Source organism: Terrapene carolina, unplaced genomic scaffold, assembly GCF_002925995.2.
Source record: "Terrapene carolina triunguis isolate 2854851 unplaced genomic scaffold, T_m_triunguis-2.0 Scaffold93, whole genome shotgun sequence".
In the NCBI taxonomy this organism is placed as follows: Eukaryota; Metazoa; Chordata; order Testudines; family Emydidae; genus Terrapene; species Terrapene triunguis.
In genome coordinates, this window is record NW_020664444.1 from 29,736,393 (window position 1) to 29,754,495 (window position 18,103).

At 41.4% G+C, this 18,103-nt stretch overlaps 1 protein-coding gene across 1 annotated transcript in view; it reads right to left on the reverse strand.

Annotated features, from left to right (window-relative positions):
* Nucleotides 1-16,969, reverse strand: part of ALG1 (ALG1 chitobiosyldiphosphodolichol beta-mannosyltransferase) — a 25,711-nt gene extending 8,742 nt beyond the window's left edge. Inside the window, exons 1-8 of the mRNA XM_024214361.2 lie at nt 16,753-16,969; nt 15,728-15,805; nt 15,022-15,125; nt 13,349-13,497; nt 11,821-11,910; nt 7,933-8,043; nt 2,119-2,240; nt 1,263-1,301 (exon numbers count right to left, since the gene is read on the reverse strand). Coding sequence (XP_024070129.1) covers nt 1,263-1,301; nt 2,119-2,240; nt 7,933-8,043; nt 11,821-11,910; nt 13,349-13,497; nt 15,022-15,125; nt 15,728-15,805; nt 16,753-16,969 — 910 coding nt within the window. The remainder of the gene's footprint in view (nt 1-1,262; nt 1,302-2,118; nt 2,241-7,932; nt 8,044-11,820; nt 11,911-13,348; nt 13,498-15,021; nt 15,126-15,727; nt 15,806-16,752) is intronic.
* Nucleotides 16,970-18,103: the final 1,134 nt, after the last annotated feature.

Here is an 18,103-nt window from a genome sequence, read left to right on the forward strand (position 1 = left end):
CCTGCCTGTAGCCAGCCCCTGCCGCACCCCCCTGCCTGAAGCCAGCCAGTCCCGCACTCCTGTCTCCAGCCCTGCCAACCCATGCTGCGCCCCCCTGCGGCCCTGCCTGAAGCCAGTCAGCCCACCCCACACACCCCTCCAGCCAGCCCCGCACCCCTTGCCCTGCCTGCAGCCAGACCCTACCTCCAGTCAGCCCCATGTCCAGTGGTGCCCTGCAGTTCCCAGAGCAGTAACCCTGCACACCTGCTTCAATTAGGGGGGCAGGGAGCAGCTGGGACCCACACATGTGCACACACCCCCAGGGAGTGGTGGGGACCCACACATGTGAAATGGAGTTCATTTCTAGTTCAGGCCCATCTTTTTAAAAAAGAACTTTAGGTAGGGTTAACATACATCCATATTTTCCCGGACATGTCAGGCTTTTTGGTTCTTAAATTGCTGTCCGGGAGGAATTTTTAAAAATTAAAAATGGGAAAATACGGACGTATGGTAACCCTTATTGGTACAAAAAATACATACTGTGGCACATCCCTTAAATCAGAACTTTTTATAGGGAACCGGTTGCTAAGAAATGAAAGGCTTTTTTGTTTGTTTGTTTTTAGTCATCCCTGCCGGGGCCCCGCCGAAACTGTTCGAATTAGGCCCCGCACTTCCTAAAGCCGGCCCTGGGGGCAGGTTCCAGCAGAATCCTGGGATTTGGGACTAACACTCCAGCCAGGAAGGGTTAGGAATAGCCTGCTAAAGCAGAAGACACCCTGGGCAAGCTAGGGAAAGTGCACAAAAGCTCTCCCGCCAAGGAGGCCTGGGAGTAGAAAGGAAATGTCTGTTTAGGGGACTTCAGTTTGGGGCTTTAAATGATTTCCTGTGAATAAACCCAGACCTGTCTGTGTAAGGAACCTTTGAGAGAGAAATTATTCACAGGGCACTGCAAAGGCACCCCTGGCCACAAGAAGGAGCTCAGTAAGCAGCCACACCACTACAAGATGTGCACAAAGTAAAGCTGTAACCCACTTTATCAAGTGGTTAGAAATATATTTCCTAATGACAAAGGTTTTAATTGTATCCTGCATGTCACTATGATCTTAAGCTTTTTTTTTTTTTTTTTACTCCCACACTGAGACAAACTACTCTGGTCCTTAAATGCATTTGAATTTTCATTTGGACATGAAGGCACTGTTCTTTGAAGAAGCTCTTAGTAATTGTTGAGAATACATCCATAAGAAGACTCTTTAAATAACCAAAGGAAACTCCTTGATACTTACCTTCTAAAGCTTTTAAAAGAATAGAAAAATCTTCATCCTCTGAAAAAGAAAGGATTATTAGTGACACTCATAGCATTTTTAGCTGTAATGCCTTATTCTCTTGAAAAGATAGCAATCATGACTTTCCTCATCTTCACTGAAGTGACTAAATATACAATGTGCTTTTACTACGATAGGTACTATAAATGTAATAAACAAAAGCCTATAACTCTCATATTGTTCCTACTTGCTCCATTTAAATGGAAACTTTTCCAACAATTACACAAATACTAAAGCCAATCAGCATCTCAGAAGCATGACATTTCATTGTCAATTTTATTAGACATTATTGCCCAATTAATTCTAATTCAAAAAGATGCACACTTCCATTCTCAACTACAATACAGCAGATTTTGTTCCAGCTTTAGACCTTTTCATAAACAAAATAATCTTAGTGCATAAATATGTAATAAATGTACCAGGAAATGAAAGACAAAACATTTTAACTTATTAGAGCCATTCTAGAGCACCATGCATGCATATTTAATGTACTTCTAATGTTAGATGATGGTAGGACTTGTTTCTCTAATCATTCATGGAGCTCAACATTTACCTTATAACTCCATAATTAAACTAAAAATTTCAATGGATTATGGTCCTCATATGTAGACACTGAGATAGTCCATACAGCTGAGCTGCAAATTCTTCCTGTTAATCAAAGAAATGTATACGACTGTGTTTTTGCTGGTTGTAATGTCCTGTAGCAGAGCAAAGTTTATGCATGGGGGAGGGAGGTACAGCTCTAATTTTTATCAACTGTTTAATGTAAAGGTATTATAAAGGAATATTAACAATAAACACCAATTTGATTCAAGACCTGTCCAACTGGTGCTGCTAATTAGAAGAGCTGGTCTTTCTTTGACTTGTGTCACATTTCCATTTCTGATGTCTAGTTCTGTAAATGCAGATTTCTCAACATCTGGATATATGGAGTCTGTTCTGTGTAAACAGGATTTAAAGAGCACAATTATTAATTCCAAGTATTACTATGTAAGGATGTGCATGGATATAATCAAATACTGTACCAAATGATATGAATTTCACAACATTTTGGTTCCAAATTTGTCATTCAACACCTCTGGGGGCTCATTCATTTTGCTTGTGAACATCTGGGTATCATGATCATGTGACTCAGATGATTCTTTTCCTAGCTGTCACAGATATCTTAGCTATACCACTTCCGAGGGTGTTCCCTTGGCAATTTGTGAAGAGTGTTTAGCGTGCCTTCCAATTGTCCACTATATACTTGATTTACCTTGAAGATGATGGTCTATAGTGCATTCATTCAAACATACATGGAGTCAATTCATTCTGCACTAAGGATTTTAACAAAGAAGCTGGACTGACTATCCTGAGGATTTTTTAAGCCATTTCTCATGGTACAGTCGTTGTCTGCCATGATATTTATTATATGCAATATAGCTGTAGCCATGTCAGTCCCTGGATATTGGAGAGACAAGGTGGTGAGGTAATATCTTTTATTGGACCAACTTCTGTAGGTGAGAGAGACGCTTTCAAGCCAAACAGAGCTCTTCTTCAGGAATATCTTTATGGCTGAAAAGCTTCCCTCTCTCAGCTACATAAAAACATAAGAATGGCCATACTGGTTCAGACCAAAGGTCCATCTAGCCCAGTATCCTGTCTTCCAATAGCGGCGAATGCCAGGTGCCCCAGAGGGAACGAACAGAACACGTAATCAAGTGATCCATCCCCTATCGCCCATTCCCACCTCCTGGCAAACAGAAGCTAGGGACACCATCCCTGTCCATCTTGGCTAATAGCCATTGATGGACCTAACCTCCATGAACTTATCTAGTTCTTTTTTGAACCCTGTGATAGTCTTGGCCCTCACAACATCCTCTAGCAAGGAGTTCCACAGGTTGACTGTGCGTTGTGTGAAAAAATACTTCCTTTTGTTTTAAACCTGCTGCCTATTAATTTCATTTGGTGACATCTAGCTCTTCTGTTATGAGGAGTAAATAACACTTCCTTATTTACTTTCTCTACACCAGTCATGCTTTTATGACTATCGTATCCATTCATACCATTTGGTACTATTTTATGACTATCGGATCCCCCCTTATTCGTCTCTTTTCCAAGCTGAAAAGTCACAGTCTTATTAATCACTCCTCATACAGAAGCCATTCCATACCCCTAATCATTTTTGTTGCCCTTTTCTGAACCTTTTCCAATTCCAATATATAATCTTTTTGGAGATGGGGCGACCACATCTCCACGCAGTATTCGAGATGTGGGCATACCATGGATTTATATAGAGACAATATGATATTTTCTGTCTTATTATCTATCCCTTTCTTAATGGTTCCCAACATTCTGTTTGCTTTTTTGACTGCCACTGTACACTGAGTGGATGTTTTCAGAGAACTATCCACAATGATGCCAAGAACTCTTTCTTGAGTGGTAAAAGCCAATTTAGACCCCATCATTTTGTATGTATAGTTGGGATTATGTTTTCCAATGTGAATTACTTTGCATTTATCAACATTGAATTTCATCTGCCATTTTGTTGCTCAGGTTTGAGAGATCGTTTTGTAGCTTTTTGCAGTCTGCCTGGGACTTAACTATCTTGAGTAATTTTGTATCATCTGCAAATTTTGCCACCTCACTGCTTAACCCTTTTTCCACATTATTTATGAATATATTGACTAGGACTGGGCCCAGTACAGACCCTTGGGGGACACCACTATTTAACTCTCTCCATTCTGAAAACTGACCATTTAATTCCTACTCTTCGTTTTTTATCTTTTAACCAGTTACAGAAGTTGGTCCAACAAAAGATCTCACCCGCCTTGTCTCTATGATGTTTACTATGGCAGACATCCCACAAACTGCTGGAGAAGAAACCTTTTTAATATTAGTTCATGATTTTGAAAAATCTAAAATTTATATGAATGAGGTCCCTCTCTCTGAGGCACTCAGTACACGATATTTAGCTCACTGGGAATTTGACAATTTTCAAATTTCTTTCTTTTGATTTTCTAGCAAGGGATGCTTCAGCAGCTTTGTCTGTGAGCTTTTTACACCAAGACTAGCATTAGCCTCAGTCTAGCTTCCCCATATCTATTTAGGGGCCTTATATCACAGTCCATACTTCAAGCCACAGAGGCTCATGTTTATTCACCAGATGAGTGAAACCTAAGTGAACAGATCTCTCATTGAAAGCAACTATGAAACAGAAGAGCCATTTTTGCCCAGAGATGGAGGAATACAGAAGGTCAGGAATCCCTGAATCTTCATACCACCTCCAAGAAAGACGGTATTGCTACAAGGATTAGTACAGCATGTGAGGGATTAAACTCCAAATTGATGCAAAATTGTTTTATTATAATAACTTAGCATTAAATAAAACTATAACTTATTACAAACCTGCCTTTGCTGAATTTTGGGAGATAGTTCCAATTATCTTTGTACACATGGTGCTTGGAGAATAATAGCTCACATGCTTATGGTTTTGGTTGTATATTTTAGTAAATGAAATATTCAGGCTAATTAAAGAAATTCCTGGGAAATCCTTGCTTTCCTACAATAACGGACGGGTACAAAAAGCTTCAAGGAGAATACTGCTTCCTTGTCCATAAATCTGTGCTTATCACCTGCAGGTGCAATTTCAGATGCTGGAACAGCATGACGATTTTTATTTTGCTTCAGTACTTACTCTATATAATTTTGTGTGTGTGATATGCTAGAAAGATCTGAATATTTGTTGTTGTGATTTTTGTGTTGCATAGTGTGTTTGGTAGGAATTTTCAATTGCAAATTATGGGTGAATCTACTGTAGACTGCAATCTTGGGAACCACTTGGTTAAAAAGACAAACTTCCAAAAGGAGTGTCTTCTCAAAGAGCAGAACACCCACCCTCTCCTCTCACCTCCTATGAAGATATTCTTTGTCTAGGACAGGGGTGTCTGTGGCTCCAGAGCCACATGTGGCTCTTCAGAAGTTAATATGCGGCTCCTTGTATAGGCACTGACTCCGGGGCTGGAGCTACAGGTGCCAACTTTCCAATGTGCCAGGGGGTGCTCACTGCTCAACTCCTGACTCTGCCACAGGCCCTGCCCCCACTCCACCCCTTCCCACCCCCTCCCCTGAGCCTGCAATACTCTCGCTTCTCCCCTCTCCCCCCTGTGGCCTCCTGCATGCCACGAAACAGCTGATCGGGAGGTGCGGGGAAGGAGGGAGAAGTGCTGATCGGCAGGGTTGCCAGTGGGTGGGAGGCGCTGGGAGCGGGGGGGGGAAGGGAGGAGCTGATGGGGGGCTGTTGAAGTATTACCGTGGCTCTTTGGCGATGTACATTGGTAAATTCTGGCTCCTTCTCAGGCTCAGGTTGGCCACCCCGGTCTAGGATTTCAAGGAGACATGCATCATCTGCTTTATCCAGGCCACAAAAGCTAAGCCAAGAGCCTCTCTAACTCCCACTTCTCTCTCTTCCTTTTGAGGAAAAACCTCAGTTTTAAACCCACAGCAAAAATTCTAGAAATATTTTTATTGAAAATTATTTCTTTTATAGGCACTCTAGGGTCTTCATTCATTTTACTCTAAGGAAAACATGTATAGTTAGGAAATGTTTTAGTTACTTCTAATCCTGTGTTTCCACTAAAGGTGAAGACCTTTGTTTGTTTCTTAAATGCTTAAGATGGCATAAGCTCCTTTTGCTGTGTTTATTCACTAATATTTTGTATCTAGTTGCAAGCATCTAATGTACTAGCTTTCTGATGCCATTGTTATGTGAATAGTGATATGTTTTATGTATCAACATGGAATCAAATGACATTGCTCTAACTGGTTACTAATGTAACATACCTTATATTCAAGTGGCTTCTTGTATCTATACTAATTGGGAAATTAGTTAACTTCCTTAACAAATCAAAGACAAGAAACACATCTCCAAGGATTGTTATGAAGAAACAATGCTTTCTTTGAGAGCTATTTGAGTCTAAATACTCTAAAAATCACTTAAGTTTAAAAAGACTATTTTAAAGGTAAAAGGCTTATGTAGAAAGGAGGAGTGTTTGGACTCATCTGAAACAGAAATTCATCTCTTATTAAACCCTGATAGAATTAGAGAGATCTCAGAAGATGAACTAAAAAGAAAGAATTAAGACCCCACCTTTAGAGACACACTGAAAATTTCCCACCACAATCACAAAATAATAGGATCATGAAGTTGAAGATTTACAATGCTGTTGCATATGTATTAGCAGACGGCATATTCAGGAGCTGAAGATTTTACCAATGTCATCCCATGAAGGTGTTGAGCCAATGAAAGTGTGATAACAGCTAATATTTGGATCCTGCCACTCCCCTGAAATAGGTGCATCTTCTACCTTCAGTGGGACTATGGAAGGACAAGAGTATACATCTTTCTGAACTGAGATACCAATTTGGCACATTCATCTCAGCCTGTTCATCTCAGCTCTTTCAAGCAAGCAAATAGCAGCAATAAGGCAAAGAAGCCATAATGCAACATCAAGAAGTAACCTTCCAGTCTAGCATTGTTTCTGCAACATGATGACATCACAAAGACTTCAGCATCACTGGTGAGATAATGTTTGCAAAAGCACTGCCAAAGGATTAGATTTAAATTTTTCTTATAGTATTTCAATGCGCTATTTAAAGGTTATTGTAGCTTAAGGTATTAACACCAGATTGTTCAGATTGTATACACCTAGGGAGGAGACAACAGATAACCTTGACAAAGAGAGAAATAGTGGGATTTATTTTTGACATTCAGATTCCTAATATTTATTAGTTTGCCTACCTCAAGACCAGTCCTTGCAGTGAGTTGATGGGTTTATACGAAACACTGCCTTCTCATTTGAGAAACTGTTGAATAGCTTCTTTTAAGTAAATGAGTTAAATATTTTCTTCCTTTTCATAGGACTCAGTTAAGATCATTTACCTCTGCCCATTTATAAACTGTTTAGGTTATCCATAATAAACCAAACAGGATTAATCAACCCTTAAATGAAATTCACTTGCCCATCTATAAATTGTTTTAGTTACCAATGTACACTAAGACAGGACTCACTACTGATTTTGGAAAATAATACACTTCGGTCTCAAATTATGTAGAGAAGAGTGCCCCCAAGAGGGAGGACCGACCCTCCAGAGTATAATCTCTGATGAAAGCTCTCCACAGAGAGATGTACAGACTAACTGAAGTAACCATTATTTACTGCTTATTTGTGTTGTTTTCCCTTTTTTTTTTTAAATAGTCAAAACTAAATTGTGAGTATCTTGCTTGTTTTTAATTGTGGTGTCCCCTAGGCATGCTAAGAATCTCATGTGACTAAAATAGTGGGAGGGGGTCACATCTTTGGATCTACATTAAGAAAAACAATTATTTAGATTTGGCCTATCAGTTTTTGTTTCTCTGGACTATAAACGTGTAGTGACTTTTGGATAAAATTATTTGGTATTTGACACCTTAAAAACACCCCATTTCCACTCCACATGCACTTGGAATCACATCAACAAGATGAGCTGCAGTCAGTTAACAGGGAAGAAGAGTCACAAGCAAGAAGCATATACTCAGTTTCTAAACTAAGTGGGCTGGCCTGTCTTAGTTCAGTTAATAAAGACTGTCACTGCATCTGTTACTAATACATACCCTCTTTTAAATGGAGCATAGTCTTTGGCAAGTTTCATGTACAATTTATGCTGGAGTTCTAATGGTGTTTCCTTAAAAAAAGAAGCTGGCTTGTCATAGAGGGTTATTGCTCTGTGGTGAAAGAAATTCATTAGTCAAATAAAAATATATATATATAAGACAATTAAAAGCATCAATAAAACAAAATAATTAATGATCTGATTCTGAAAACTCTTTATATTTTAAAAGCTTTTTGGAATAGAAGAGCTATAATGTTGGGGACTTCTGCCACCCTAAGAATGTACAAAAGAGCACAACAGTGCCCCAAAGCTGTAAACAGTTAAGCAGCTGCATAGTCTTGACTTCAATGTAACCATGCATAAAGTTAAACACATGCCTGTATCTGCAGGACTGGGGCCTTGATCTATCAAGAAGGAAAAAGATCTATTTAATTTTTTTATGCTTTTCAAGGTGAACTTTAAAAAAAAGTCCCATGTTACTCCTGGGGGGATTCTGTGCCAAAAAATTCAAAATTCTGCATATTTTATTTGTCAAAATAATGCAATATAATCATACCAGTTTCAATGGTTTTGGTAATTTATTTAAACTACAATACAGAAAAAAAAGTCACAATAACTATTCAGCATTTCCTAAACACATGAAAGTTAAGTTACAAACACTTGGTAACTAATACCCCGCATTCCAGTTATAATCCTGGATTTTCATTTAAATTACATTACAGAACACCAAACAGCCACAAAAACAAAAAAAAGTAGAATGTCATTTTAAATTGCTCAGACTTCCACACATGGAAGTCACACAGTTTTGCTAAGCATTGTCCTGGACCTGGCTGGGTACTTTGGGAAGTGCTTGGTTCTGATTCTCCTGACATTTTATTGACTGCTTGGTAAATGTTTTATTTGCCCTCAAAGGCTTTTTTTTTTTTTTTAATGGGTAAGTAAAATAAATCATGAGCTGTAATCTAACCCCACTGTGCCACTTTGGCACAGGAAAAAAGTGAGAAAGCACATAGACTTTCCTAGCTGAGGATCCCCTTACTGTCATTTATAAGAAAACTCCTTTACATAAGTCTGGCATTGTAGGGGCCTTAAAACTTTCACTGGTTTTAATGCTCCTGGGAGAACTGACTGAGAATGGGAACAGTTAACTAACAATAGGAACAATAGGCATTGTGCTACATTTCTGCCTCAGAGAACGAGATCGATTAACCATCAACAGCAACTTTAACAACTTTTCTACACAGTCAGGGTGCTACATTTGTGCCTCAGTGAATGAGATAAATTAACTCAGGCAGGCTGCTTTATTTGTGCCTCTAGCCCAGGGCTTCTCACAACATAATTTTTGGTGGCCTCAGAGTGTGGCCACCAACTCTTGCTGGTGGCTGCTCTGAGAATTTTTCCTAAAATACTTAATTAACTTTAAGAAAAACAAATAAATATGCACATATATACTTGTCCATATCATTGTAATTTATTTATGTACTTTTTTTTTGCAGACTCAATAATAACAATAATGTACAGTTGTCTCTATTCTTTACTGGACAGAATAGAAACAAAAATAAAGTGCTTTGCATGTTTTGATTTTTTTTTAGATTGCTAGTTATTAAGTCTGCTATGTGAAAAGTGATCTTTGTATATTTGTTTAATATCACTGTTCACAGCAGAGTTACTCAGCCCTGGCATGCTGGGAAACAAATTAAGCTCTGGATGAGGAGGTGGGTAAGGAGGCAGGTGGGCCAGAGGCAGCGGGGGTCGAGGTGATGGTAGGGGGGTGAGTCCAGGGATGGCACCCAAAACCCTGTGGTTGGGGGACAGAGCCCCACCACCGCATGGCCAGAGCCTGGCACCCACCACCCCAAGGCAAAAGCCTGAAGCCCAAGCCACACCACCTCTGGGTTGCCTGCTCCTACAGTTTGTGGCTTCGGAAGGGAGTAGGGACCAATCCCTGCAGGCAGCCCCAGGGGAGGAGCCACTGCTTTGCCAATACCCCCTCCCCCTGCCTAATCACAGCCCAGGAGGCTTCAGAGTAGCAGCCGTGTTAGTCTGTATCCGCAAAAAGAACAGGAGTACTTGTGGCACCTTAGAGACTAACAAATTTATTAGAGCATAAGCTTTCGTGGGCTACAACCCACTTCTTCGGATGACTGCAAGAAAAGACCACGGTGGCCACATTTGAAAAATACTGCTCTAGCCTGCCTCATGCATAATAAAAAGCCCAACCCTTACACACCAGGGAGCAGCAGTCGCAAAAAAGGACAGAGTGTGTCTCTCTCTCTCTCTTGTTGGCACACACGTACGCCCAGCCCCCCCCCCCCCCCAGGGGATCCCCCCCCACCCCCCCAGCCCCCCCCACCCCCCCCCCCAGCCTCTGAGGCTGCCCCAGGCACGCTGGAACAGATGCGCTGCCTGGGCTGCTGGGGAAGAGGCACTTGTCCCCCGGCAGGTTTTTTTTGCGTTTTTCTGCGCAGGGAACACACAAAAATGTGGGCCATATGAATTCTGTCCCCGGCATGGGCACAGAATCCCCCCAGGAGTACCATGTGCTTATCCAGGGAGCTCTCACACATGCTGTAGCAGAGACAAACCCTAGCTTCTTCATCATACAAAAATTATTTCTAAGCAGGAAGTACAGTATATCATTTAAGAAATCTCAGGGAGTGTCACATTCCGAAAGTATTTACAGCAGGAGGATGCTCTGTATTTTGTGACATCAAGGGGTGCCCTGGCAAGTGATCGGGAGATGGAAGGTCAATCCTAGTTTGCACAGAACAGATTTTAGCCTCGCTCATTTTGGGCAGGGTGTGACCATCATGCGGCCTCAGCAAGCCAACTTAGCTCTTGATTCAGATGTAAAGGTATTCCTCAGGACAGAATGTCCAAGTGCTGAAACCTCCCCAGGCTGCCCTCCTCTGCATTAAAAATAAGAGCTGCTTTTGTACAAAGCCATAAGGCTGCATTTGCCCTTCTGGCTAGTGCCCTCACAAGATCTAGACGACTAAACTACACCAATTAAAAATATTACAGATTTGGCAAGACTACTGCTTATTCACATGGCATAAGGCAGAACTAGGCTTGGCATAGTGGAGCAAATCCTACAAATAGGGACTCATCCATAATGCATACATGACACACACAATATAGCCATATAAACTGCAGTATAATTGTCTTTTTAACTTGCCTTATAACTGTGACCAAGAATCTAAGCTTTAATTTTGAAAAATTCCCCAGCCCTTATGATCACAAAAGAAAAACTTTCAAAATGTAAAATAATGGTAAATTGATGCAATAATGTCTCCCTGGGCCTGCGTCTAAAACAATGACTCCACAATGTATTGATATTAAGGCTTACTGAAGTTGGGAATTCCAATTTCCTCAAATGCTCAAATTTCAATATAAGATTCATCCTTCACTACCACCATTACCAAAAAACTCAATCACCTCATGCTTGCTTCCGTGCCTATGTGGCAGCCAAAAGCCCCAGCTATCCCCCCTCTAGCTGTCACTAACATTTAATTCAAATGGCCTCTCAGACTTTCTTTGAGAGGGAATTATAGAGGAGCAATAAATATTCATTTTTATTTAAGTTTTGTGGAACTATTGAGAGGTTTTACAAAGTAAACAACAAAAGGGTAAGTAAAGTTCGGTGACATGTACGTCTACCAACCCTATATTTCTTGGCCTCCTAGTACCAGAATCACTGGGGTGGAACAATACTTTCACGATGAATATGCTTTTCCAAGTATTAGTTCTGAGTCAGAAAGAAGCTTCTTGGATTCCTGATTATACAGTAAGACTTCTATGAATCCAAAATCATTAGGGCTAGCTAGCTATATATCCTCATCTAAGTGAAAATCTGTATACAATCATTTGTGTAAGGCCTTTGACTTACTTGATATTACAATTCATTTGTAGATCTTCTTTCATTGCATTAGTCACACAAAAGTTGTAGTCAGATAGACGTCCAAAAAGCTTTTCATACCTGACAGAAATTAAACTTCAGTTATAAACCAAACGTCATTCCCAACTAATGAGATTGTGACACTGAATACCAGTTTCTCACCAATGCCTAATCTTTGGAATGAACATTAATATAATTAAACAATTTTGCCTAAAATTATCAGGAGCTGTATCTTGCAGTATTCATTTCTCACTTGCCTCCTAACAGGTAAATTATGTCTATGTTGATATTGCTCCATTAAAGAGCCCTGCATATAGAGCCAACATTCAAGATACAGTAGAGTACATGCTACCCCCTTTGAGGCCCAGAGAAACCAAAGGCCTGAACTAAATTCAACAAAAGAGACCTACTATCATAACCTTGAAAGATGGGTTACTGGGCAAATCAGCAATACAGAACCAACAAGCAAATCAGAAAGCAATTATAATATAAAGAAAAAATGTTTAGCATAACCTAGTCATAACAAACAAGGCAAGACGCAGAATATATTCAAATTTGAGATATGGAACTTATAAGGAATTAATACAACCACATACACCATCATATTATGACTCTAACCCATCTAAAGAGACCCAGAATACTACTGACTTTATTTATGTGCAGCTCATGCATCTCAGAAGCATGGTTGCAGCTCATTAGAGTCCAATGGATGACACTCAGGTTCAGAAATAATTAGGTCTCTTAAGGCTTGTCTACACGTAAAATGCTACAGCAGCGCAGCACACTGAAGTAGTGCTTCAGTGTAGATACTATCTATGCTGATGGGAAGGATTCTCCCATTGGCGTAGGTAATCCACCTCCGAGAGAGGTGATAGCTAGGTTGACAGAAGAATTCTTCCATCAACCTAGTGCTGTCTACACAGGCACCTAGGTCGGCTTATCTACACCACTCAGGGGCATGGATTTTTCACACCGGAGACTGACAGTTAAATCAACCTAATTTTCTAGCACAGACCAGGCCTAAGTCACCAGGCTTTTTACAACTCTGCATGTACACTTCACATACGAACAATGGTATATGCGTACACACACACACACACACAATATTTAGCTGTTACTGGAGGATATTCCTCAAAAAGGTATAACCATTTTAACCCTTTGTGAAAAGTCCTATAGAATGTAAAAGAAATAACAGGAATAGGAATTGCTCTAAAATTTAACAGAGAACAATATCATTTTCTATAGCCTTCTGGAACCATTTTACAGAATGGTATAACAAGGATAGAATTTTCTATTAAGTTCTGTAGCAAGGTCCAAAAACCCATAGAAAAGGCATCTCCTATTTAATTCTATAGGACACCTCCAAAAGGAAAGTACGTCAATTTTGAACCTAAAAATAAAGTGCCTCTTTAAGGAAACATCTCTTTGTCAATGGTCTCCTAACCACTACTTTCCACCTTTTTGCATGCGGTAAACACTATATGATTTGTAAGAGAAAAATAAAGACTTCTATACAAACCACTTTGCAATTTGTACTATAGGGTGATTTTTTCCATGGATCAGACTCATTATAGTATAACCATAGTTGTGCCAATCAATGATCAGTTTGCTTCTTCGTACAAGGCAAATCATCCAGGTAACAGCTATACTAGGCAGGCCTGGAGGATTCTGTTTAATAAATAAAACAAACAAAAAAAACAGCAGCCAATTATGACAAAACGACAAACTGCTTATTAGCTGACAGAAAAGGAAAGGACTGGACTGATACTGCTTTTAACAATCTCTAGGTCTCTGGTTCAAATACGGCCCCTGAGTTACGACTTTTGGTCACAAGAATAGGTAACTACTCAGTAACGTACGTGAAAAGAGCTGGTTAATCTCAGTCCCTAGTGGTCATACATCTAATCACAACAACTACCATCAAAACTAGCTCTAAATGGCAGACACACCCAGAATCATTGTTTTGGAAACAGAGCTACTTTCTCACTCCCAGGCCTGGTCCACACTAACCCCCCACTTCGAACTAAGGTACGCAAATTCAGCTATGTTAATAACGTAGCTGAATTCGAAGTACCTTAGTTCGAACTTACCGCGGGTCCAGACGCGGCAGGCAGGCTCCCCCGTGGATGCCGCGTACTCCTCTCGCCGAGCTGGAGTACCGGCGTCGACGGCGAGCACTTCCGGGATTGATCCGGGATCGATTTATCGCGTCTAGAGAAGACGCGATAAATCGATCCCAGAAGATCGATTGCTTACGGCCGGACCAGGAAGTAAGTGTAGACCTGCCCCTAGAGATGGTACCTCCAAGTGAAGTTGGAGGCACATTGTTGGGGGAAGAGGAGCACTGTGAAGTTCATACTGCTGTTCGCTCATGTTGTATTTGTTCTGTAGATAAAAGCTTTCACCCCTCCATGCTCTCAATTTGGCATCTGCAGCCAACATTAATTCCACTTAGAAAACTGATTTCAACAGGACTATTCACATGAGTAAAGTTAAGTATTTATCTAAATGTTTGCTGGACTGAGGCCTTAACTATATAATGAGAGTTAAAATTCATTTACTTTAAATGTGTGTAAGTAAATATTTGACTGGAATAACTCTACATTTGTTTCAGAGTAGCAGCCGTGTTAGTCTGTATCCGCAAAAAGAACAGGAGTACTTGTGGCACCTTAGAGACTAACAAATTTATTAGAGCATAAGCTTTCGTGGGCTACAACCCACTCAACGCAATATGAATTGTGATTTTTACAAGAAAACATAGAATTTGCAATTTACACTAGTAGACAAATTGTGGTATTGTTCTGTTCTGATTAGATTATTTAACACAGATAATTTTGAATTCTATATTTGACTGCTTAAGTCACAATTGTGCTGTGTGCATTAGAATGGATTTCAAATTCTACCCTCAAATATGCAATTGAAATTTGCTTTTTGTAAAGACTCAAGCATCTGTACTAAATTCAGTTCGCTAGTGTTTGTGCCAATAAAGTCTGAATGCTCAAAAATTAATGAAAAAAGTGAACACAAAGGTTGCAAATATATGAATCAAAATTCACAAATTTGTTTCCACTATTCATTCCACACTAGTAGTTTTATCACCAAAATGAACAGTCACTATGTTTTTTGATGTTGCTGGAAAAATGTACTGCAGTATGATACAATAAACACATAATTATATATCTACATATATACCTGAAGAAGAATATAAGATGGCCGATCTATCTTCAGCATTGTATAGAACAGTTGTATTGCCTGTGCAATAACTTTTGTAATATACTGGAAAATCTTAGGACCAACTGTAAAATGACAGAAATCTTTGTCAAAATTTCACACAGCACACCCTAAATATGAAATTCATTTAGAAACAACATATAGAAGGAACTTTTTTTTTTTTAAGTGATGGTATCCTTTAAAAATTAACACATTACTTCATGGCCTTTGTTTTAGAAAAAAGAGAAATTCATAGTGCATATAAGTAGATACACACAGCATAAACATGTAATTCCAACCACTTGCTCAGAAGTAGGCCCATTTACTTTAAACGCATTGTCCAAGTTTTCATGGGAATGCTCAAATTGTTAAACATGATGACAGTGTCTGTAGCTTCCATGTAAGATAAACTAATATGCTAATTTTGAGCCAGATTCAGATCTCTGGCACAAAGAGTGCCAACACTTAAAAAAAAAAAAAAAAAAAAAGAACTCTTGTATGAAAGTGCAAATTTTCCCTCCCTCTTTAAAAGAAGCAATGATACCCACTGTACTCTGGAAGTTAAACTCAGACCCTAAGAATAGGCTTTCCAACTGAACAATAATGATAAATACCTTCAGAACAGAAACAGAATTTGAAATATTGACACATGTGTACAACTAAAAATCATCTAACTCATTGAACTCACCTTGCAATACTTTAAGTTCTGAAATCGATACAATGTGTATCTTTTCATTGCACAAAATGTCACTATGTGGCTTTGTGCCTGGAAGAAAAAGAAACTGTTCTACAGCCAGATGTTTATTGAACACACATACAAGACTGTTACTATAACAGGGCATGTTATTAAACTTGTAAAGTAAGGGTGAATTTAGAAAACCCCCCACCATTTTAATATGAAACACATTCCTAAAGTTATTGATCCAGTTCAAAGTAGAGAACATCTAGAATACTAAGATGAGCATACACAGCTGGCAGCACTTTGATCTGAGTGAAGGAAGCAGTGATCAGCACTCATGTTGGGACCAATAATTACCCCGCCCAGGGAACACTTGGATGCTTGAGTCACAATGACACAGCATGCTGAGATGTCCCTGTGAGTATCTGAAAAGCACTTAGGTTTGGAGTATAAGGCTGGCAACTGCCACCCTGGTAGGCTGCCCCCAGGTTGGGGCAAGGGCATGAATCTTAGTATGGAGCAAGGCTATCGGGGACAGGTGGCTGCTGTTAGGTGGCTCGATATTAAACATGTGGGCATCTACCCTGGCCCCCATTGGACCCAGCTTAGAGGTGGGCTCCAAACCCCTAGGCATGGTTCAATGTGGCTCCTAGGACTGAAGGTGTCCCTGGGTTTCACTGAGGAAATCCAGAAGGATGACACCATAGCCATGCCTGGGGTGAGTGGCGGGGCCAGGAGAGGTGGGTGTGTGCGTGGAGTGGATCGGGTCTCACGCAGTGATGAACCACCACAGGGTGACCCCATGCCTGGAGTAGGGGGGGACAAGCTGGGGCTGAGGGGGAGTGGACCACCGAGGAAGCCCAGAAGGGTGACGCCGTGCCCGGACGTAGGACAGGACCTGGACCGAAGGGGGCGGGGAGGCAGGACCAGATCGGTACAGGAAGGCCGGCAGGGTGACCCCGGGGCAAGGGCAGGGCAGGGCAGGGCCGGGTCCCCACAGGGAAAGGGAGCTGGGCCGGACCGGTCTCACTCACTGAGGAAGCCCAGCAGGGTGACGCCGTGTCCGTGCCGGGCCAGGGCGAGCGCGTGGTACTGCATGCGGGGGCTGCGGCCCAGGTCGCCCAGCACCGCCACGCACACCCGCCCTCGGGCCCCCTCCGGCCCGGCCGGCCGCCCCCGCAACCACAGCAGCGCCGCGCACAGCGCCAGCCCCGCCGCCACCAGCGGTAAGAGCATCGCGGGGGCTGCCATGTTGTGACGCTGACGTGGTGTGGTGGGAGGGGAGGCGGCACGGAGAGGAAGGGCCGCGCGCAGGGTACTTAGAGCCGACTCACAACGGCCGCCATCTTGGCATCAGAGCGAGGCTGCCTGCTCGGGCCAGGCCCGGAGCCGGAGCCGGAGCCGGAGCCCGAGCCCAGGGGGCGGGGACGCCAGGGGGAGGTGGAGCCGCCTGTAGCGCACGCAGCGGGGCACACGGAGGGAGGAGGAGTTGCTAGGGCGATCCAGGCCGCCCGGAGCAGCGCCGGGCTCGGGCTGTAGGGAGTCCCTTGGGGCGGGACCTGAGCTTCCCCGGCTCCGCAGCAGCCCCGCCCCGGGACTGCGTAGTAACGATGCTACAAAGCTGTTCCCTTGTCTGCTTTCCATTCAGTGTCATGTACATGTAGCCAGAAACAGCTGAGCTCATTGTAACTGGAACATGGGGGGAGGGGGGTTTATATAATTGCTCCATTAAAATAGCCCCTTTTCGCCTTAAAATTAAACAAAATATATAAAAACAAGAGATAATTCTGAAAATTGATGTAAAGCCGAGATATTTCCTTGGAGTGTCTTTTGGTGTAAATGTAATACAGACAGCAAGAGTTTTAGTAAAGAAAGGCCTTTTCATTACATGAATGTCAATATATTTAAAACTCTCAAGGAGCAGTAATAGGCTAAAAATATCCAGTCCTTTTCAGAGCATTAATTTAAGTTATTTCAGATTTCAAAAGGTGTGAGTCACTGACAAATGAAATGGCCAAAGTATACAATGTGCAAGTTTAAAATGATGAGAGTGCACTGTGAACTGATGGACCAGGTCAACAACAAAAAAGTCTTTCCCAAGTGTGGTTTTCATCAAGAGTTATTGTCAACAGTTTACAGGGCTGCACAAATTCTGGAGAAGGTCCATAGTGGAGCTAATAAACAGATCAAAGGTCTGAAGGCTCTTAAGGTAGGGTGAAGCACTCAGATGTATACGGTTTAGAGAAATGGCTACGGGGGATCATCTTGAATATGGATCTATTGCAGCTAAGCAAGTGGAGAAACATTCATAGCCATTGATACAAACAGAATGGAAAATAACGTTGAGTGTCTGTAGGGTGTTCTGTCCTATTGGGTAACCCAGTA